A 23218-nucleotide genomic window follows, 5' to 3' on the forward strand; every position below is an offset into this window, starting at 1 on the left:
CCTCAGGGGGGCTTAGAGGGGCCAGCATAGACTAGCTACGGCATGAGGTGAAATTGGGGAAGGGGCTGAGTACTCAGAAAGGTAAGGGGGGCCTCCCTGACCTCAAGGCCTGGCACAGCTTCTCAGTAGGGGAGAGAGAAAGAAAAAGTACAAATGAGCCTGGAAATTAGGTATTCACCCTCTCAAAAGCTCACGTCTCGTCCCTGGCAACAAAAACCAGTGGGAAAAGCTCCTGACATGCCACAAAAGATGCTCCCGAGGGCTCCTAAAACCTCCATGACTAAACCCCAAGAATATCAATTAAGCGGCATTAATTACATATCATCAGTTCCAGTGAGACCCTCAAAGGGAAAGCAGACTTGAAACTTCTTTGAGGACAAAATTAAATGGCTCCCAGGGGCTCTGCTACACATAGAATGCTGAGATTTATGGGAGCGGCTGGGCAATGTCCTGCCAAACTGCCCTGAGACAAGGGCCGTTGCTGGGCTGGGATTGAGAACCCAGGTTAGGCAGGTAAGGTCTTCCCATTCTACATCCAGCTGTGAGGCCCGGAGAGGAGGGGCGTCCTCTGCCAAGACATGGGCCTCCTGACCTGCAGCGGGGTAACGGGCTGGCAATTAGGCCTGTACCCATTCGGAGGCTAATTCTCTGTGCCAGAGAGTCTCCTGCTGCTGCCCCCACCCCACCCAGCTCCTTCTCTGTGCTGCTGTACACTCCGGGGGACCCGTTCTCCCTTTGAACACCATCACCCTGGTTCCCTTCCCTGTGGCCTCCAGTTGGGTTGGCCAATGGGAGGCACGAGCAGATGGAAGATGGGTGGAGAGAGAGGTTGGGGTATTTCTTCCCACGCTGGCCCAGCCTTGGCACCATGGCTCAGGCAGGGGCTGCCTCTCCCAGGACCATGCTCTGGCTCTCACTCACAGACGGTAGCACTGTCACCTCCCACCACCCATGAGAGCAGCTCCCTGCTGTTGCTGGGCCCTGGTGCTCCACTTTTGCCTGTGGATTTCCTCAACCTCACCCACACTTTTGAAAGAACTCCCTTGAAACTCTTCAGTTAAACCAAGTAAACTCTCTCTCCTGCTGGGGCCATGACTGATCTATTTTCTCTCTTGCAAACATGTTCATACACATACAGTTGCCAACTCAAGTGAACATAAAACCAAGAACAGTCCCCACCCCACTCCTTCCGCTGGAACACCGTGTCACGTTCCTAACACCAGTGACCCCTGCTCATGCAGCCAAGATATGCAATGTCCTGTGACTGCCTTCTAGGATGCGGGGTCTCAGCACAGATGTCCCACCTAAGGGCCCCGTGGAAACTCCCAGGGACCAGGGGTCCCACCCCAGCCTCCTCCACTTTGTAGAGCGGCCATCCCGGCCCCATCAAACAGCTGCCAGCATGAGGCCCAGTTAGTGGAGAACACCTACCAGATTAGAGTCAGAGTCCGAGGCTTTCAATCAGCTCTAAGTGGGTGTGTGGCACCCTGAAATTGAATGCAAATGTCTGTCTGTACATGTCTGCATTTTCTGGGTGGAGGAGCTATGGTTTTCATCAGTTTCTCAAAGGGAAAGCATGCCTTCCAAAAAATTAAAGAACCACCGATTCTACCTTTAAAGACAGATCTTTGGGATCCCTGGGTGGCGCAGCGGTTTGGCGCCTGCCTTTGGCCTGGGGCGCGATCCTGGAGACCCGGGATCGAATCCCACGTCGGGCTCCCTGCATGGAGCCTGCTTCTCCCTCTGCCTGTGTCTCTGCCTCTCTGTCTCTCTCTGTGTAACTATCATGAATAAATAAAATCTTTAAAAAAAAAATAAATAAAGACAGATCTTTATGGTTTTCCACATAAAAAAGTACAGAGAAGCAGTGAATAGTGAAGTGAATAGAACAGAGTCTGGGGTCAGGCTTCCTGGGTTCAAATCTAGCTTTGTTAGTCCATTGGCTGTATGACCTAGGAGAAATCCCTTTTACTGCCCCCCCACCCCATGTTTCGGTTTGCTCTTCTGTAAAATAGGATCGCCAATTTATTTATACACACTTTGTCGGGTTATGGGAGGCTTATATGATTTGATTTATGGAATGTGCTTAGAAGGCAGCCTGGGACATAAAAAAAAAAAAAAAAAAACTCTGTAAATTAGTGATTCTATACTCTGGTCCTTCCCAAATCCTGAACCCTGGCCCAGTCCGTCCAGGAAGTGTGGCTCTCCTAGGTCTCTGACCTCAGCCTTATGTCTAAGATGCTCCCAGCCTGTAACTGCTAACACTTCCTGCTCACCTTCCATGCCCAAGAGGCCCCAGCTCCAAGTGGCTTTTCTCCAGACATCCACACACAGGCAAGACGGAGGGGGAAATGCAGGACTGTCCCTTTGCTCTTACACAAGCAGCTACTCCTTTAAGATCTAGGCTCTGCACTCCTGGTGGGCATTCCACAAAGTTGGGTCCAATAATGCCTAAGGCCTTTGTTAGAGAGAGAAAAAAAGCTTGGGACACCTGGGTGGCTCAGTGGTTGAGCATCTGCCTTTGGCTCAGGATGTGATCCCAGGGTCCTGGGGGGGTCGCACATTGGGCTCCATGGAGGGGGCCTGCTTCTCCCTCTGCCTGTGTCTCTGCCTCTCTCTCTCTCTCTCTCTCTCATGAATAAATAAATAAAATGTTTAAAAATAAACATTTAAAAAAGCAGTAGAATGTGTAAAGTTTGCTTAGAGACCCAGACCTGGAGAAGAAAATTCAATCTCCTGCCACTAGCAGGAGAGGTAAAGCAGAAGGACCCTTCGGGCAAGAAGGCTGCTTAGTGAGGGTGGGGAGGGGAGGACCCGGCTCAGACACACAGATTACTCATGAGAAGGTGCAAAGCAGGGCAGCCTGGAAAGAGGCTTTCTCTGTTCCTTCTAGATTTCTAAAGTCTGGTTCCCTCCTTCCTCACAACCCATCTGCAACTCCCCGCAAATGCCCATGGCCATGCCCAGAGCCAGGGTGGTGTAGAGAGGGGTAGCTAGGACCCCTACCAGCCAGAGTTCTGTTGCTATTATTTATTTAGTGGAGGCCACCTAGATTAGCCCCTCAGGGATGCATTTCCCCACTGCTAAGACAAAGCAAATCATTGTTTCTCCAGGGGAAGGACAGAAGGGAATGTGCATGAAGTGTGACCTGGAATGTTTGCTGCAGAGCTGAGAATAACCCTCACATAGCCCTAAAGGGGCACATTTTGTCTCATTTAATCTTCATAACAACTTTACGAAGCACCTACGGTTACCCCCATTTTACAGATAAATTAACTAGGATAAGGCTCGGAGAGAGGCAGTGACTTGCCTGAGGTCATACAGCTGGGGAGGGCGGGAGAAACAGGATTCGAACCCAGGCTACCTGGCCTGGTTCCAAATCAGTATGGGTTGATGTAGTCACCAGCCAATAAGAGATTAATATTGTGAGTGAAGCTTGGACTATATCCTATCCAGTCCTTATTCCTGTTTTCCTACATACAGCCAAACCTCTGAACTTCTTCAATGCTTGCTCTCTCTTCCACCTTGCTGGCTCTTCCTGAGGGTCGGGGTAGCCCCAGGTCACATGGCACAGAAGAGTGAGCCTGACCTATTCCTCTGCTCACCCCCCACCAACATTTCCTTTTTATTTTTAAACATTTTATTTATTTATTCATGAGAGACAGAGAGAGAGAGAGAGACAGAGAGAGAGAGAAGCAGAGACACAGGCAGAGGTAGAAGCAAGCCCCATGCAGGGAGCCTGACATGGGACTTGATCCTGAGACCCTGGGATCATGACCTGAGCCAAAGGCAGACACTCAACCACTGAGCCACCCAGGTGCCCCCCATCAACACTTCCAATCCCTACAGAGCCCCCCCCCCCCGCCACACACACACACACACACACACACACACACGCACGCATACCCTCCTGGCCCCTCCTGTGATTTCCATAAACATTTGTTGATTAACAACTTGACCTAGAACCTAAAGATTCTGGAGCTGGAAAGAACAAAATCCTCTCAACCAATGAGAAAAGAGAGTTAGAGAAGAAGGGTTCATGCTGTGACACCGGTCACACAGCTCATTAGGAAAAGGGCTGTGATGGGAACCCAGGCCAGGTCAGCCCTAGCCCTGAGCAGCACCCTTGTTCTCCTAAAAGCCTGTCACCCCCTCTGTCAGGTTTCTCTCAGGTCTTCCTTCCATCAAATTCTCTTTCTCCTTCTGCTTAGTATAGTGACTCCCATCTTCAAAACACTTCGACATCCATGATCTCATTTAATGCCCTCAATGACCCCTGGAGACGTTATTATTGTTCTCCCATTTTATGGGATGAGAGAATGGAGCTTCGGGAGGCCAGAAGGACCTCCCGGAGGCACCCAGCAGTGGGGAGGGAGGACCAGGGCTTCCAGGAGTGACGGAGCCACCGCGTCCAATGGTGTTCACCACAGTCCCCTGCCTCAATAATGAGTGGGTGGCTCTGCAAGCCTGAACAATGTTCACGGCCCCAGATTTAAGTAGCTCTGGCCTTTTTACAAATTACAGCTGGATGAAGCTCCAGAGACCTCCCTCCAGCTGCAAACCCCCAGTGGCTGTGCTGCCTGGGACAGAAGGAGGCCGGAGCTGACAGACTGCTCTCCACGTCGAAGCTGCCCCCCTTCCCCAGCCCAAGCTCCCCTATAATTTTCATATATAATTGAAGGCTCCTTAATTGGTGATTCTAAAAGCCCTGCTGCAAAGCCCAGCCCTGGCCCCTCATGAATCATGTTCACCAGGATTAAAATTAGAGGAGGCCAGAAAGCTATCTGACTCAAATAGAAATTGGAAAAGGCGGTGTGCTTGGTGCGGGAACAGGGGTCCAGCAGGTGCCCGAGGCTGGAGAATGGCCCGAGGTCTGGGCACTAGGGCCTAGGTTTCGAGGGGGAGCACAGAGGACCTGGTTCCGTACCAGAGCCGCACTGTCTTGGTCTGGGAAGTTCTCTGCGCTTCCCTCACTGGAGGGGTCCAGGATTCTGCTGCCACCCTCTCCTCCTCAGAGAGTGAGGAAAGCCAGGCCCAGAGAGAGGAAGGGACTAAGCCCAGCAAGGTGAACCATGACTTCTGTGGCCTGGTACTTTCCAGACCATTTCTTGTTGTGTTAAGGTCTCTAGGTGAGGAAGGGCAGAGGTGAGTGAGGAGACTGGAGGCTCTGAAGGCCTTCCCCCCTGCTCAGGCCTGGATGGAGAATTTTCCCTCCCTGGCCCCAGACAGCAGCAGCAAGGGCCAAGTTTATAATGAAAGACTTCCTGACAAAAGGCTTGGTTCCCAATTAGCCATTGTTGCAGATAATCTGTTAAAAAGTCCCAGCTCCTGGGGGAATGGACGTTTTACCAATAAGCCTCGCTGCCAAGTCCCTGGCCAAACACTCTGCACCAGACATGCCCTGATCTTGCCAGGAGGCTGAGCCTTGGGTCTGGCGCAGCCTGCGTGGGGAGGGCCCTGAGCAAGTCCTGCCCTACAGGCACCTGTTCTCCAGAGCACCCCAAAATGCCCAAAGCTCCTGCCAAGTGGCATCAGGGTGTCTGAAGTAACACCACCCACGGTGGTTTCCTCCAGGTGAAGCTCTGGTTTCTCACTTTGGGGCTTCTTCCAAGGAGTCACTGTTGAGCATTTTATTTTCTCTTGCCAAGCGCTTTCCCTGAATTAGCGCCTTCACCCCTCACAGCGGGCCTGGGAGCCACGGCGCTTGCCCAAGAGCTCCAGCTGGGAAGGTGGTGGCCCAGGTTAGGACCCAGTCACCTTGACTCTGGAGCCCATGCTTTCCACAGCTCAGCCACAACCGTGAAGTGCACCTGGACTCTAACACTGAAGAGTAAAGAGATGTACATATGAGCCGCCAAACGACCTAGACCAGAACCTTGGCTTTTCGCAGAAAAGCAAACTCCTCTCTTCAGAGATATCTCAGGCTCCTGCCGAATGTATGACACAGGACTAACAAAACGTCTCTGGCTGAGTGGGGGAAGGGGAGGCAGAAGCCACACACAAGTTCACAGTTGGCCCTTGACACCACATCAAACCCTGGAGCTAGCAGCCTGGCCAGATGGGAGGACTCAGGAGACCATATCATGCCCCAGCTCCACACTCTCTAGCTGAGGCTCTGGGGGAAGCAGGGACCTCTCTGTGCCTCTGCTTCCTCATCTGGGGTGTGCTGAGGGCCAATGGGGGTAATGAGGTGTGGCTAACGGCTAACGAGGAGCCACACCTGCAACAGGAATGCCATGCAGCCTCCTCCTGAGGGAACAGTAGGGCAGGGACAGAGCCTCTTCACAGCTTCATCTGACACGACTGCATAATAATATCGACAAGTGTTGAGCACAGCCAGGCACTGTGCTGAGCAACTCTGTCATAAAGTCCCCACCACAGCCCAGTGAGCAGACATCAGGATCCCATCCACTGAGGGAAAAAACTAAAGCTCAGAGAGTTGAAGGGAAGGGACAGAGTCAGAATTTCAGGGGACTCTGACAGTACCTCACTGTCAGAGGTACCAAAGCAGGTTCTAAAGCCCTAATCCAGGGACACCTGGGTGGCTCAGTGGTTGAGCGTCTGCCTTCAGCTCAGGGCCTGATCCTGGAGACCTGGGATTGAGTCCCACATCGGGCTTTCTGCATGGAGCCTGCTTCTCCTTCTGCCTGTGTCTCTGCCTCTTTCTCTCTCTCTCTCTCTCTCACTCTCTCTCTGTGTCTCTCATGGATAAATAAACAAAATCTTAAAAAAAAGATAAAGCCCTAACCCTAAGACTGTGAGCAGGCACCCATGACCTACCTGATCCCCAAAGGCAGGTGTCCGTCCCAGACTGCCTGCTCCTGCTGATGGCAAGTGAGGGCCCTGAAAATTCGGCTGCATGACAAAAGCAAAGGCCACCAGAGGCTGTCCACGGGCCCTGAGACTCAAGTGAGACAAAGGTCTTTGGGAAAGCCTTGAAGAGGTGGACTCTTCTCTGCAAAAAACAGTCTAAAAAGCCAACCCCATGCTTGCCTTGGTGTCTATCTCCTAGAGAGGCTTGTCTCCTGCTTCGAGGTTTAGCAATAATAATGATCCACTGGCTCCTGGGTGACTCAGTTGGTTAAGCATCTGCCTCTGGCTCAGGTCCTGATCCCAGGGCCCTGGGATTGAGCCCTGTGTCAGGCTCTCTCTTCAGTGGGGGAGCCTGCTTCTCCCTCTCCTTTTGCCCGCCATGCCCCCTGCTTGTGCTCTCTTGCTTGCACTCTTTCTCTCTCTGTCAAATAAATAAATAAAAATATAAATATAAATAATATAAATAAATAAGATCTTTAAAATTGTTTTGTAAGTGAGTTTCATCCACCCTAGGGGTGGACGTTACATTTGAAAAACCCTAACTAGGGGATCCCTGGGTGGCGCAGCAGTTTGGCGCCTGCCTTTGGCCCAGGGCGCGATCCTGGAGACCCAGGATCGAATCCCACATCGGGCTCCCGGTGCATGGAGCCTGCTTCTCCCTCTGCCTGTGTCTCTGCCTCTCTCTCTCTCACTGTGTGACTATCATAAATAAAAAAAAAAAAAAAAAAAAAAAAGAAAAACCCTAACTAGGAGACGCTACCTCAGATACATTATCTTGCAGGCACTGGAGAACCCTTTTAACAGAGGGAGGTTGGCAATGATTTTCACAGCCAACAGGAAGGTGTGGAGAGACACGCGTATGGCTGGCAGGGCCACACAAGCGCTCAAGCACTTGCTCGAGCAGGGAGTGAGAACCTGCAGAGACCTCATGCCTTGGGAGGGGGCCTGGGTTTCTGATACCCCTGGGCTCTCCTGCCAGCGGAGGCTGCGCTATTCTCATGTGTGCTGGAACATCATCTGTTGCGGCCTACTTCCAGGGAGCTTTAGGCAAGACCCTGGGACCTCACTGAACTGGTAAGGACAAGCAGGTAACTAGGGACAACAGCTAATATGAGATTAGAGTCTAACCTAACCATTAGACTATGTTAAATGGCTACTTTTTTCAAATTTGCAAACTGCAAATCCATATGGTTCAGCTTAGCGTGCTGATGCGTGTGGCAGAAATTGGCCCAAGTCCTGCTTTCCTGGTCACATAGGCTCTGGTGTCGAGGTTCAGTGGAAGCAGAGCTGTGCCCACACCCACTTCTGTAGGAGGCTGCTGGCATCTGCCCCAAAGGCCTGACAGCTCTGGACAGCCATCCAGGGTTAGGTGGCTTCCTAACAGATTTGAATGCCAATCCTTTGTCAACTAACAGTGAGGCCTTGGACAAACCACTTCATCTTTCTTCACAGGTGGCTGCAACATTAGGGATGAGCCCCAGAGCACCTGCAGGGGCTCACTCAGGGCCAGTTCCTCCCTCAGATCCAATTTTAGGGCAGTCCAAGTGGGAGAGGCTCGAAGACCAGGCTAAGAAGTTGATGGTTTCTCTCAGAGGCTCAGGAAACAGGTGAATTCCTGAGGTGTGATTTTGAGAGCCACTGGAACCAGGAAAAGGCCCTTTTCTGGTCAGGAGGAGCTAAAGGGAAGAAAAAAAACACTGGCTGCTGGGGGTGAGCATGGGGGTGAACTTCAAGGTCAGAGCCAGGGAGGATGATCAGGGTTTGGAAGGGGGCAGGAGCCAGATAGGCCACCACTCAGAGAAGCAGGGTTTTGGGGGCATGCTGAGGAGATACCCCAGGACAAACAGCAGGGTGGAACAGAGTCACCAGAGGGGCAGGGAGTAGGGGTCCCACGCTGTGCCAGTGTGCTACACTGCAATGCTGTTTGGGCACAGCATGATGATAAAGGCACCTCTGGGTCCAGTATTTTCCTAGAAGAGCCCCTCCTGATGAAGGACCCTTCCACACAAGGCTGAGATGTTTCCCTTTAAGCCTTTCTCCTGGAAGCCCTCATTCCTTAGAGCCAATTGGACCCTGGAGTCCTAAGCAGAGAATGGAACTCAGGTTTGGTTTGGTCCAAGTATGGCTGCTCCCACTGTGACAGAGCACCCGGGTACTCAAGCTGGGCAAGAGCACATCGCAGTGGTATTTCCAGGCATTTCCACCAGTGTTATCTTAGCTGGTCCTCCTAAGAAGGACTCCTAGCTCCATTTTATTGATGAGTAAATTAAGACTCAGAGAAGACTTTGCCCACGTCCCATTGTCAGTAAATCTCAGAGCTGGTCGGGAATGCAGGGCTAGATGTCAAGTTCAGGGCTTCATGTGACAAGGCAAAGGATGGTTATTCATGAAGCACTTGGAGAACAGATCAAGAAACATGGGATGGATTATAACCAGATTATGTAGCTCCTTGGTGGCTGAATGGCATACCTCAAAGACCAACTAGAGAAATTAGGTCAACCTGGGAAAAGATCTCCAGTGCGGGACCATAACACTCCATCCTGTTCAACCTCTCTTTTTTTAAAAAAAAGATTTTATTTATTTATTTGGCAGAGAGAAAGAGAGCACAAGCAGGGGGAGTAGCATTAGGGAGAGGGAGAAGCAGGCTCCCCACTGAGCAGGGAGCCAGATTCGGGCCTCAATCCCAGGACCCTGGGACCACGACCTGCCTGGAAGGCAGATGCTTAACCTACTGAGCCACCCAAGGCGCTCCAAACCCCTTATCATTCTTGTAGACAGTGACTGTTGCTAACGCAGGACCAGGAGGCAGAACTCAGATGCCAAATGCACGATCATAATTCAACATGATCTTCACGGCCAAACAGGCTCAATCTACCAAATGACAAATCTACTAAATAACAAAGATAAATGTAAAATCTCCCACTGAAGGCCAAAAATTCAATCGCAAAGTCTGAGCTGCGGGAATCCTGTTTGGATAGCAGTTCGTGCAAGAAAGACCCAGAAGCCCCACATTCAAGATGAAATAAGTCAGAGACGCTTGCCAGGAAGGCCAGGGGAATACTAGAGAGTACAACCGATATACGACCCTCAGAAACACACAGAATCAGAGACCCGAGGCAGGAGCAGGATCATCTGGTTCAAGCCCCTGTGCAGAGGGGGCCAACCTATGGTAGACAAATAAGTGGGCGGTGCAGGACACTCACTCTGGGGGGGCGAACACTTCTGTGTGGACTGGTGTTCCAGCGGGGAGTGACCGGATTGGTAAAGGGACAAGAGACCGTGATATAGAGGAAGCACTGATAGAAATGGTCATGTTCTCAATCTGCCCAAAAGTAGGGGCACCTGGGTGGCTCAGTCAGTTCAGGTCCTGATCCCAGGGTCCTGGGGTGGAGCCTGGTGTCAGGTTCCCTGCTCAGGAGGGAACCTATTTCTCCTTCTCCCTCTGCCCCCACTCCCTGCTCATGCTCTCTCTCACCCACTGGCTCTCTGTCAAATAAATAAAATCCTTAAAAAAAAAAAAAAATCTGCCCCAAAGTGGAATAACAGGAGTGTGAGCTGTCCTCAGATATTGAGGAAAAGAGTATTTGGAAGAGAAAATCAACTTGTCCTGTGTGTCTAAGGAGGGTCGAATTTGGGATGAGTGGAATTTTGCCCTTTATATATAACTATCGTTCTTATGACATCATGTTCCAGATGTGGCTTTCACATTTGACTTCTCTGTACTTCGATTTCCTCCTCTGTGAAACGGGGCCAATAATAATAATAATATCTTCTGCATGGAGTGGTTGTGAGGATTAAATTAGTTACTACATGTAAATACTTAGAACCGTGCTCGGCACATCACTGTTTCAGAAGTGTCAGCTATTAGCATTCCTTTTTAATTTTTAAGATTTTATTTATTTATTTATTTATTTATTTATTTATTTATTTGATAGAGAGAACATGGGGGATGAGGGGACAGAAGGAGAGGAAGAAGCAGGCTTCCTGCTGAGGAAGGGCCAACAAACAAGGGTTTGACCAGGGCCTCCATCCCAGGACCCTGCGATCATGACCTGAGCCGAAGCCAGACACCCCTGCTTTTAGCATTCTCACTGCTGTTGTCATTATCGTTACCTTCTTGAGGCCAGAGGGAGTTCCTCTGGTTGTAAACAGTGTCTGGTCCCCTTTTGCGGGAGGACCCTGGCACACAGTAGGTATCCACACGTTCTTGTTGACATTTAGAGATGAACTGGCATTCCCAGCTGGTGTTAAATGTTCTAGGAACTGAGGCTGCTCAAAAATAGCACCCTGGCAGGGCTGTGTGGGTGTGGTCGCGGGGGCCAATGCCCTGCAGGAGGTGTGGGTCCAGCACTCGGACGCCCTACAATTCCGTAACACCCATCTCCTCCTTTCCAAGGGGCCCTGGGCCAGGACATCTGCCTGGCAAGCGAGGAACAGGGATTACCCGCCCACACACTTTGCAAATGGGGAATGGAGAGGTGCTCCTGGTGAGAATATTTCTGGGACCCTGCCTACCGGGCCATCCTGCCTTCCCTGGGACATGCAGAAAGGCAGGCAACCCTTGATGCAAATAGTGCTCAATTTGCTAGGCTAAAATTACATCTTGAGTCAATTTTCATAAAATGCATTGACAGATTTAGGTGCTGGAAGACAGAGCTTTCTCAGAAGGCATTTAAAATGACCCAAACAGTTAAAATCAGCTGAAACCCGGCAGCCAGGGGCTGAGAGAACAGCTCTCGGCCCTCCACAGCCTTGTGCAAACCCGGGACCCGGCCCTTGCCTGGAGAAACTGCTGTGCCTGCACTTCACGCCTCCTAGTAACAGGATGATCCCCTCCCGGCCAAGGTTCTGCTAACAGATGTTTGGCAATGAACTAACAGGTGGGAACTGATTCCTGTTTACGAGCAAAAGCCTTCTTCCATCCCAGAGGCAGTTCCAGAGGCAGATCTGGATTTTTCTTTAAATGTCCTCTGTGGGTCATAGAGAAATCAGGCAAAAAAATAAGGCCTCAAAGGAATAGGGAAGGTGTCTTCCCGTCTCCAGAAACAGCTCGAAGCCTGTGTCCTAGGGATACCCATGCGGCTGAGCTCTACCACCGTCACCCCTGAAAGCTGCATGTGGTGTTGACTATCCACAGGGCAGGCCCTTCCATCTCTAGGGACACGACCCCAGCTGTCCTCAGCCATGAGCTCCCTTAGTGGCCTCTTGCTGTATTTTGCCCTGCCTCACTCATTGCCTACTGTCCACCCTGGACTGTCTCTCTTTGCCCCTCTGGATCCATTCCCCAGTCCACCCTGCCCAGTGCGGGGGAGGCAACCCCATGTAGACTGCATCAACAGTCCTCCACCCCAGGGCTTCCAGTGGGGTTACACCAGGGGGGGCCACCGACAGGAGAGTAGAGGGTGGAAAGAGAGTGACATCGCCTGGGGCCCCTGCTCCTCTTGGGAAGTCCTGCTGGGGTTCTGGGAACCTCCTGCCTCCCTGGCCTCCTCAGGCCTGGAGTAGTAATGACTTCCTACTCCTGCCAGCCAGGTGATTCATACCCCTCATTGTTTTATCTAAACCCCGAGCACTCCTTTATAAATAGCCCTTTATTATTATAACTTTGCCCAGCTACTCCGGACCTGGACTGACTTGCTCATTTTGGCCTCCCCCATGCCTTCGCTTCTGTCGCCACCTGTGTGGCTGGGCCCTTGTGCCATGGCCCCCAGCTTCACTGAGACCCAGCTCCTCCAACTGGATGCCCTCACTGCACGGGGGTCTAGGGCCCTGCTTCCACCACCTGAGCCCTGTTCTGGCCTCTCTCTATAGAATGGGAGGTGGGGCCCAACGATCCCTGCAGTTCCTTGTGACCCACATTCTCCACGGCTCCACTTCATGCACCCCGTAGCCAGCTGCCTTGTGTCTCGTCATGTTTGATTTTTAAAAGTCCAATGAGCTATCAAAGTGCTTTGGCTAAACATGGCATGCTGGCCGGAACTTTCTCTCCTCTGAATTCCCATTTTATTCTCACTGATACTCTTCTGCTCCCCGTTTCCTGTTAGGATTGTGAATCTCCCCTTCCAGACGGCAAACTCCAATCCAGCTCATGCTTTTGGTGAAACTGTTCTTTTGGCTGTCTTCCCTCTTTCCCCACTGCACCTGGGATGTTGCATGGGACACCACAATGCTTATTCTTGCCAATATTGACCAATGGGGGAGTGACCGGGAGGCTCTGAACATTCTAAATGATGCTATGCAATGGTATTTACCGAGCAATGACTACACACCAGCAACCCTACACTCATCACTTGTTTTCCCTTCGCCACGGGCCTACCAGGGAGGTCTTAGCCTCATATTACATATGCAGAAACTGAGGCACAGAGAGGGTAAGGAACTTGCTCCAGATCCCACTTCCAGAAGGGCTGGAGCCAGCAGTGAAGCACAAGTGTTAACTGACACCAACTCCTCCCGCCTTTTGCTTGCTCCACCCTGAGGGCGTGGGTGGTAATGATGCCACGTGGCAAGTCGGGGCCCCTGACCCAAATGGAGACAAATCTCAATTACTGAAGGTCATTGATGGCGAGACCAGCAGTGTCTTCTGAAGAGGCCCTTCCAGACTTGCCTGAATGAATCACCACAACATTAGCACATTGGTGCTGTCTATGAAGCTTGGCCAAAAGGCCTCAAAAGTAATTAGTTCACTTAAGTAGGCTAAACATTTCCCCAGCAATCTGATTCCCACTTTAATTGGCTTAGAGTCTTGGAGAGAGCGAAAAAGTAAACTTTAGTCCAGCCCCTATGGAAATATTTCCCATACATTTTATGGATAAAATTCACCCCTTTCAGCCACTTCCTCCTGCCACATCTAGGGACAAGAGGTGGGGAGCAGGGCAGGTGATGCTCAGACCAATCTGCCAACAAGGAAGAGGAGGTTTGTTAATAAAGTCTAAGTTACCGAAGCTTTCTCATTCTTGTCGCGTCATGGGGGTGGGGGGGGTATCCCCAGGCTCTTGGCAGAGCTAGGAAGCCAGACTAAAGAGTTAGGACTTGATCCAAAGCAGAGAGGAGTCACTGAAGGTTTCCTGGGGAGGGAATCACCTAGCTGACTGCTCAGGTTGGTCAGAAACAAGGGAAGGCTGTTCTAGAGGAGACATGGCGCTAGCTGCTATATCCATGTCTTAGGTCACCAGACAAGGAGATCCCTTTTGTTGGGTCTAGGCTCCCTTTGTCTCCTGCTCCCTGAGGTGCAGACTGGGGCTCCCTGAGGCCGGGGTTGTGTCTCCCCTCAGACTGGGGCTCCCTGAGGGCAGGGCTGTGTCTCCCCTCAGACTTAGGCTCCCTGAGACCAGGGCATATCTCTCCCTCCGACTGCCTTCTAGAGGGCAGGAACTTTCCTCTTCACTATGGTTCTTCCTCCGACAACAGGGACAAAACTCCTTATTATCCTCCCTAGGGGTTTAGATGCTACACTTCAAAACATATCAGGTGGGATGTCTCCAGAGTCAGACAAAGAGACAGATAGTGAGGGGTCGATGATGTTTCGGGGGGGAGGGGCCACCTACCTCCCGCCACTGCTTGTTCTCCATCCCTTGAGTATACATGACACATACTGTGGAGAGAAGAGAAAGACAGGGTTAAGACCCAGGCCAAAAGGAAAGTGGGGGCCCCAGATGGGGAGGGCTCTGGATGGGGAGGCCCCTCAGGAGACTTTGGCCTGGTAGCACTGTTGGGTCTGGAGTGAGCAGGGTCTGCTTGGAGAAGGGGGCCTAGAACATAAGCATGTCTGGGAGAGGCTCCTTGTGGAGGGGGTCAGGGGCTGTTCGCATCTAGGCCAGAACATGATAGAGGGCATGTGGAGCACTGAGTTGCAGATATGTGGCAGGAGAGAGCATCTGACACCTGATTCAGTCATCCTTTTAGAGCCCAAGGCAGTCTCATGAGGCCTATTACTAGCATCAGTTGTACTCCACTGATAAGCCAACTGAGGTCAAGAGGCCAATGACCTGCCTAAGGTGATAGAGTTGAATGGCATTGCTCAGGGCTAGATCCCTGGACTTGAAAATCAGTGCTCATCCCCCCAGGACCACAGCCAGTTGGGGCTGGCTCTGAAATGTACTGGTTTCCCTGGGATTAGGAACTTCCGGCCCCAGACACCCTGACCCTGCCAACCCCCTTGGTTGGGTTGAGTCCTTCACAAGTTCCTGGGGGCTGGGGAGGGTCAGACACGCCAGCCCTCCTTCTCCAGACAGTATCAGTAAAACAGTCACAGCCTGAATGCACCCGGAATGGGGCCTGGCACATAGTTGGCGCTCAGGAAGGGCTCAAGTGTGTCACTGCAGTGGGTCATAACGTCATTGCTGTTGTTCTTATTAGTGTCAGAGCAGGACTTACGTGGATCGGACTTGGAAAACATGTCTTTGTCCAAAAGGTTCCTGAAAGAGGGGGAGAGAGGAAGAGTCAGCACAGCCAGAGGAAAGGATGGTCTCAAGGGAGTCAAGCCTGAGGTGAGACCTGGAGACTGCTTCAGGCCTTGCCGCAGGCAAAACATGAAGAGGAGGCTCCTGGGGGAGACATCTATTAAATGCTCATTAAAGCCAGCCCAGGGAGGGCCCTGGAGGCCCCTGGGCTCTGCTTCCAGAGGAGTGTGACTACCCACCTCCCACCCCTACCAGTGCCAAACATGCCCTGGGTACCCAGCAGCCCGAAGGAGCTCACTCTCGAGTCAAATCTCCATCAGCCCAATGGCTTAGCCTGTTCTAGAAATTCTCCTCTTATCACATCTCTACCTCTCAAGAAAAAATAACAATAATAATAAAGTAAAATCAACCAAACAAAACTCAGCCACCTAGGGTCCCATTCTCTGAGTGGGAAACTGAGTCATAGCCAGTTTATTGGGTCAGCTCACCTATGCTGAGAGATTAACCAGTGACACCTCCCACAGGATGCACTCATTTTTTACAGGGTCCTTCTGTGGTCAAGGCCAGAAGCTAACACGTGACCCTGATCATCAGACTGGAAGGCACTGTAGCAGGATAATGGACACGTCTGAGGATGGAGAGGTCTAGAACAGGGGGCAAGCCGCTCCTCCCCGCTTCCATTCACTCTTGAACCCCACGGACGGGTCAGGCACTGAGCTAAGTGTTCTACAAATATTAACTCCCAATTCTCACCCTGCCCCGCAAGGTCAGTACTGGGCAGGCATCACCCCATCTTACAGATGTGGAAGGGGGGCATAGAGGGATCAGACAAGGGGAGGGCCTGTGCCTCTGGTGTTCACCATTCCACGTGACCTGCTGCTGTCACGAAGCAACACAGCCACTGGAAACTCAGTGTCTAGCTGGAAAATGACACAACTTCGAGCCTGTTTCTTTATCTGTACAATGGAGACAGCAGAGCCAGCCCTGAAGATTGTTGATGCCCTACCCTCTCTTGTCAGCCCTTCTAGTTCCCTTATGCAGCCAGGGTTTCCTCCGGTGCCTGCTTCTCTCCAGGGGGCTTTCTCTGGCAAGCCAGCTGCAAATACCAGGATGTTTATGCTCCTCAGGGCAGCCTTCAACCAATGATGAGCAGGATTTGGGGGATAAAAATCCAGTTCTTCAACCCTTTTCCCAACCCCAACCCTGGCAGCTCCCAGGCAGTCTTCTAGAAGGACTGAGACCCAGAGGCCCAGTGAGAGACCTGCTCATCAAAGACCCTTGTTGACTCGTGCAAGGACCACAAACACCCCAGCCCTGAAGGACTTCCTGTGAGCCCTCCAGCTGTGTGAGCTACTGGCTCCTTCCTACATTGCCCTAAAGGAAGCTCTGCCCTTGCCAGCCATCTCAGCCTTGTCCCACCACCCTTCCAGATGTCCCCAGGGGTCTTCCCCCTCCTCCCACCTCCCTCCACTCCACAAGAGCCAGAACAGAGAGGTGATCCACACTCGTCTGTGTGGCTTCCTGACAGCCAACTCCAGCTGTCAGAGCTGGATGGAACCCTCTGGATCATCTGTTCCATCTTCTCCCAGAGGAGGGGGGAGACTGAAGCTCAGGGAGTGGCATGGAACAAGCAGTGGTAAAGCCAGGAAGATCTATAAGGAGGCCTTATCCTGGATCACTGCCACCAAAGCCATCAGGAGTGCAGCCTGTAGGGGCAATTTGACCCTACAGTCAGTGCTCACCATCCTGAGGAGGGGGCCAAAGTCCAGCTGACACAGGTAGTCAGATCCATAGCAACCTGGTGGGGGTGCCGGCACGTGGCATCCCCTGCTGCCGGGGAGGTGCCAGATTGTGTTCACGAGTCACCCCAGCTCTGGTCCCCAAGATTCCCAGAGATGTCTCCAAGAAGGGGATCCCCAGGTCCCCACCCTCGTTCCACTCTCTTCACTCAGGGCCCTCTTCCCAGAAGGCAGCCACCCCAGTTAGTCCTCCATGGCCCCAAGACCCACACCCCCTCTGCTGGTCTCCACACTCCTACACCAGACCTGCTCCAGGCCAGCTGTCACTTTGGAGACCATCTGATAAACCTCCCAGCCCATTGCAGTGAGCAACAGATGAAATGACATGCAAGGTGGCTCTGAAGGGGGCAGGAACCCCCAGGGAGGGGACAGGTAAGATACCACTTTTATGTATGCTCACCCACCCCAAAGTGGGCTGACTGGTACCTGGGTTGGCCACCTCGTCCTGCAGCATCCTAGGTTTGGAGGCAGAGGTGTCTATCTTAATTTCAATAAAGGACAAAATGCCTTCATACCAAGATGAGACTGTGATGGTGGAACCTGAGGCACGGTGAGCTGCTGGAAGTAATAAAGAAGTGGGGAGGGGGCCCCAAGGACAAGACTTTATTAAAGAGAGTGCTGGGGTTTATCTTTGAATTCTATAATGAAATTCTGTAATTGCACAAAACCTGAGAACATTCAAGCTGGAAGGGACCTCAGAGGTCACGTTTTCCAATTCTTTTACAAATCAGGAAGATGCGACTCAGAGAGAGGGCATCTGACCTCTCCAAGGTCTGTGTTCTAGAATTCAGGTTTCATCATGTCTAGGCTAGTGAGACCCTGGATTTCAATGTGTGTATGTGTGTGTGTGTGTGTGTGTGTGTGTGTGTGTGTGAGAGAGAGAGAGAGAGAGAGAGAGAGAGAGAGGAGAAACAGGAGAGACAGAGGGAGGGATGGGGTGGGTCTTGTTTTCAAAGAGAAGCAGGCAGGGAGAAGCAGATTGTCCTGGCTCCACCACCCTCCCCGGGCAGAGACACAACCCTGCACCAGGAAGTAGAACCAGCCGTCTAGCTTCAGCAGCTCCCTGCCCAGTGACCTCTGGACTCTGAGTCCTGGGGCTTCCCTCTGCCCTGCTGAGATTGTCCTTGTCACCCTTCCAGACACATTCCTATCTATCCTCTTGGATTCTGCATTCCCTAATAGGCTCTGATCAACAACCCATTTCTTCTCCCCCTCCCCTGAGCTCCTTTGGTCTATAGTGTGCAACTCTTTCTTGTAGGACCCCAGGTCCACACTCAGAACACCCTGGGCTGCAAAAGGAGGGGCGCATCTATCTCTCACCGGCTGTGTGCCCCTCTATGCTAGGGACCCCACCTCTGCAGCAGGCCAGCCCAGCACCTGACTCAGAGCAGGGGGCTGGCACATCAGATGGATGAAGGAAGACCAAAACGAATGGCCACATGGCTGAGTGAGGCTCTTGTCTCTCCGCCTGCATGGTGTCTGGTCATGTTCAGGGCCGGCTCCTATACTTTCCCTTAGCTGTATAGTCTCAGGGTTAAGTCCATGGGTTCACATCCCAGCTCTGGACAAATTATTTGTCTTCCTTAGGCCTCAGTTTCCCCATCTGGAAAGTAGGGCTAACACATATCCTCCATCGGAACCGCTCTGGAGCTTTAGGTCATAGTGAGGCTGGTCAGAGGGTTAGTCATCATTGGCCTGCTGCTGAGCAGAGCAGTCACCTTCCTGGTGGGTGCTCAGGTCTACTGGGTGAAAAAGGACACACAGGATGGGCAACACAAGCTACCTCCACCTTCGCCTGTCCGAAGAAGTCCACCTCCAACACATACACTCCCAGCACCCCACTGTGAGTATGCTCCGCCCACCCCAGCCTCAGGCTCCTCCTTGGCCCCCTGTCCTTCCCCCAATTCAGCTCTGAGGCTTCTGCCCCTTTGCCTAAGTCCCTGCACCCTATACCCTCTCTGGTCCCTTACTCCATCCACACTTGGCCCTCTATGTGTCTCACCCCAAGCAGAAGTCTCAGGACCCACTGAGCCTACTCTCATAGCCTTGAGATGATGGCTTCACCGCCAGGAGCAATGGGCCTCTCACTTCCTGGGACTTGCCCGGGTCTACCTTGTAAAAAGGCAGATTCCTGGGCCCCCTGCCCAGAGCCCAGTTTTGCAGGTCTGGATGAGGCCCTTGAAGTCATCTTTCAATTAACTGCCCCACCATACACACCCACCTACACACACCCACACCCACGCCGTCATCATGTTTCTGATGGCTGTGATCCTAATACTCTGTGTTAGGACACTGGGGCCTCAGCTTTCCCCACTGGAACAAAGTACCCCCACGCAGCACTTGAAAGCTCCTCTGTGACCCTCACCCCAAAGCACTGAGGACTCCCCGGGCTGACAGACAGTGAGTGACTTGTCCACAGGCACACAGCCAGCCAGAAGCTGAGGGGGGAAACCAGGTCTTCTGCCCCAAAGCAGGGCCCCAACCAGGAAGGCACTGACACACCAGACCGTAAGTGCTTTTTCTCCATTTTTCTGTCTTTGGAGAGCTCAAAGAGAATTTTTTTTCCAACAGGCAAATGTATTTTTTCCCCAAAAGAATATAAAACCCTTCAGCTGTCCGCTCAGCAGCCTGGAGCTTGGCTTCTTTTGTTCCTTAAACCAAGGCCCAGTAACAGAACCCAGGGCTCCCTTCCATCCTGCTTTCCCCCAAGGAATCATTTTCAATTCAGTGGCAGCAAGAAAATGACCATGCACTGGCTGGTGAGGTCAGAAGTCCTCAGGCCCCCAGCAAAGGAAGAAAGCACTGGAAAGGTTACAATAAGACCCCTTTGCTGGTGCTAAAGGAGGGAGCCTGAGGGTCTCACTCTCCCATCTGGGAGGCTTAAATGAGTGGGAAGTAGAGGCGGGGACTCTCTAGTCAGAGAGAGGAGGAGATATGGCCCTGCCCTCAGGGAGCCCCAGTCTGAGGCCAAGATATGCTCACTCTTGAGCTGAGCTGCTGGATAAACTGACCATCACACATCTCTGGTTGTCTCGAAGCAAAGTCCATAAATGCTGCACAGCAGCTCTGAGCAATGACTCCAGCTCAGCATAGGAGGAAACACATTCAGAGCACTCACCCTCAGCTTTCCCTGGGTCAGGGGTCCCCCCACGGACTCCCTGGAACTGTAAGCAAAATGTGGCATATGGGTACATACGGATGCATTCTTTTTGGAGAGCTGGTCATCAGATTCCCAAAGAGGTTTGTGAGGTTAAAAAGTTAAGGAAAGATGGTTCATCTTTTTCCCAACAACCCTCCCTAAGCATCCCTTCAACATCTGGCAAAAGGTGGGGGGCACTGAATGCAGATTTGGAGACTCATGCTCAGTCAAAAAGTCAGCTCTGCTCTTGCCCAGGTGAATGACCTCACTTAACCTCTCTGTGCCTCAGTATCTCCATCTGTAAAGTGGGGATAATAAAATCCCTCTCTCCTAGGGGTTTTCTGAGAATTGATAGAGCTCACAGGGGCAAAACAGAAAAGTGTCGAGCATGTAGTAAGCTGCAATCCAGCACTCACTGATGGCCTGTGGAGAATGAAGTAGGGTCTCTAGGGATGCCCATGTTCTCCCCTCCCTGCCCCCTAAATGGGCTGGAGCAGGACCTTAAGCAGCTGCATACCCACCACTGGCCACCATGGCTGTCCAGCCTTCCTTAAAGAGAGCAGACTGGGGACAGGTGAGCCACCATTGGGCAGAAACAGGAATTTCGAGCAGGCCCACAGAGATCCCCAGACCCAGAGAGCCTGCCAATAACACCTCCTTTTTCCATGGAGCAATTCAAGCTCATCTGGCCAACACCCCAGGCAGGCAGAGAATGCAGGAGAGAGGGGAAGTTAATCACAGATACAGTCTGCACCACGTCCTTTGTTGGGTAGTTAATCTGACACCCCACCACCCTATGCATCAATGCCAGGAGGTAGACATCCCTCATTCTAGAGGCCAGGGAGCTGGGGCTGAAAGGTGTGCCCCATGTCACCCAAATTCCCAGGGAACACACCAAGTTTGACCTCTGAAGCCCAAACCCATCTAGAGGTGCCCATGGAGAGTGTCTGCATTTCCAGACCCAGGGTCTCCCCAAACCCCATCCTGGCCAGCAGTGCCTCCTCCCATTCTCACTCTCCCCTCTCCTGCCCCTGGCCTCATCAGGGCTGAAGAGAAGAACTGGGGGGCTTGTCCGTCTCCTTCTGCCCTGCTCTCTGCCCAAACACGCAGAAGCAATCCTCACAGAAGCAATCCTCGAAAGGAAGAGGAAGGAGCTGAGGAGGAAAGGGACATTGGCACCCAGCCCCAGCCCCTGGCACTCACCCATCTCCCCTTTCAGATCCCGCTCCTCACCCGGAAGCATTGTCTCCCTGCCAAGCCACCTCATCAAGGTCTAAAAAGTAATTTGCACATGGCTTAAAGAGCTCTCCTTCCTGAGGCTTTTTTGCATTATTATTATTATTATTATTATTATTATTTATTGGAATAATTATCTCTCCCATGCTACATGGCCGAAGGAAGACAGCAAGAGCTCTGGCCTCATGTGCATCCACACTGGGATCCCCACATGGCCACTGGGTAATGCTGTGACCCTGGACAAGCTACTTAACCTCAGTTTCTTCATCTGTCTTATGGAGTCATGTCCCTGCCCTCTGCCATCACGAAACCAATAGCTTAAAAACAGAAATGCAGGAAGCATGTTCGATTACTTTCTCCTTTATGCCCCCTCTCGTCCTATTCATCAAGTCTTAAAGGCTTCTCCTTCAAAAACACATTCCAAATCTGTCTGCTCTTCCCCACACCACTGTCACCACTGTCTCCCCTGGGTGCTGCAGTAGCCTCCTGCCTGGCAACGTACTTCAACTCCTGCCTCTCCCCGTCCTACCCCACTCCCCCTGTCCTACCCGACTCTGCCCCAGCCCCTTCTCTTCACAGTAACCAAAGTTTTTTTAGAAAACAAATCAGATCAGGGCACCTGGGTGGTACAGTCAGTTAGGCATCCAACTCTTGGTTTCAGCTCAGGTCATGATCTTGGGGTCCTGGGATCGAGCTCCATGTTGGCTCTGTGCTCAGCATGGAGTCTGCTTGGGACTCTCTCTCTCCCTCTCCCTCTGCCCCTCCTCACCACTCTCTCTTTCTAAAATAAATAAATAAACCTTTAAAAGGAAAAAAAAAAACGCATCAGATCATATTACTCCTGTTTAACCACCTTAAACTTCCAAATGCTCTTAGAGTACCAAACTCCTTAGCGTGGGTCACAAGGCCATGACTCGCACACTCCCTCCACCCCCACGTCCCCCATCTCCTCTCGAACCTCATTCCCCCTTCACTCTCTACCTCACACTGCTCCAGCCACACCAGCCTCCCTGCAGTTTTGCAAGCATACCTAAGTCTTTCCTGCCACAGGGCCTTTACACTTCCTGTTCTCCCTAACTGAATTACCTTCCCCAGATCCTCCCCCAGCTGGCTTTCTCATCCTTTGGATCTCACCTCAAAGTCACCTGCTTATCCTGTCTAAAGTGCCCCAACGAGGGCACCTGGATGGCTCAGTGGTTGAACGTTTGCTTTTGGCTCAGGTCATGATCCTGGGGTCCTGGGATCGAGTCCTGCATCGGGCTCCCCGCAGGGAGCCTGCTTCTCCCTCTCCCTGTATCTCGGCCTCTCTGTCTGTCTCTCATGAATAAATAAATAAAATCTTAAAAAATAAAGTGTCCCCTACGACACCAAACTTACCTGCAGAGCACCTATCTTAACAGACATTATTGGCTTAATAAAAAAAATGAACACATTTGTTATATCGCCCCCCTACACACACACCATCGTGAGTTCTATGGGACAGTCATTCTTGTTCACCACTGTATCCTCGGCACTTCAAACTGTAAAGGCTCAATAGCAAATGAGGATCAGTATCAATTATCGAAGGAATGAATGTATCAGTAGTGATCAGTTACTGGTGCCTATTAGCACCATTAATTTTATTTAGCACATTCCAGTTTACATAGAACCTCATAAAATACAACCTCTTTTGTCTTCATAGCAACCTTATAGAATGTGGACAGGACCAATATTTCCCCCTATTTTACAGATGGAGAGACTGAGAAACTTGATGGAGAACTTGAACAACCTGCCAAGATTTTGGAGAGGGTAAGCCAGGAATCACCTTGACTTTCAGTGTCCTGCCGAGGATT

At 51.6% G+C, this 23218-nt stretch overlaps 1 protein-coding gene across 3 annotated transcripts in view; it reads right to left on the reverse strand.

The window, feature by feature from the left end:
• Positions 1-23218, reverse strand: part of CPNE5 (copine 5) — a 90371-nt gene that overhangs the window by 59922 nt on the left and 7231 nt on the right. For all 3 annotated transcript variants that reach the window (XM_025418598.3, XM_049092547.1, XM_025418597.3), the window contains exons 2-3: positions 15187-15227; positions 14358-14404 (exon numbers count right to left, since the gene is read on the reverse strand). In XM_025418598.3, coding sequence (XP_025274383.3) covers positions 14358-14404; positions 15187-15227 — 88 coding nt within the window. The remainder of the gene's footprint in view (positions 1-14357; positions 14405-15186; positions 15228-23218) is intronic.

This window comes from Canis lupus, chromosome 12 (assembly GCF_003254725.2).
Source record: "Canis lupus dingo isolate Sandy chromosome 12, ASM325472v2, whole genome shotgun sequence".
Lineage (NCBI taxonomy): Eukaryota > Metazoa > Chordata > Mammalia > Carnivora > Canidae > Canis > Canis lupus.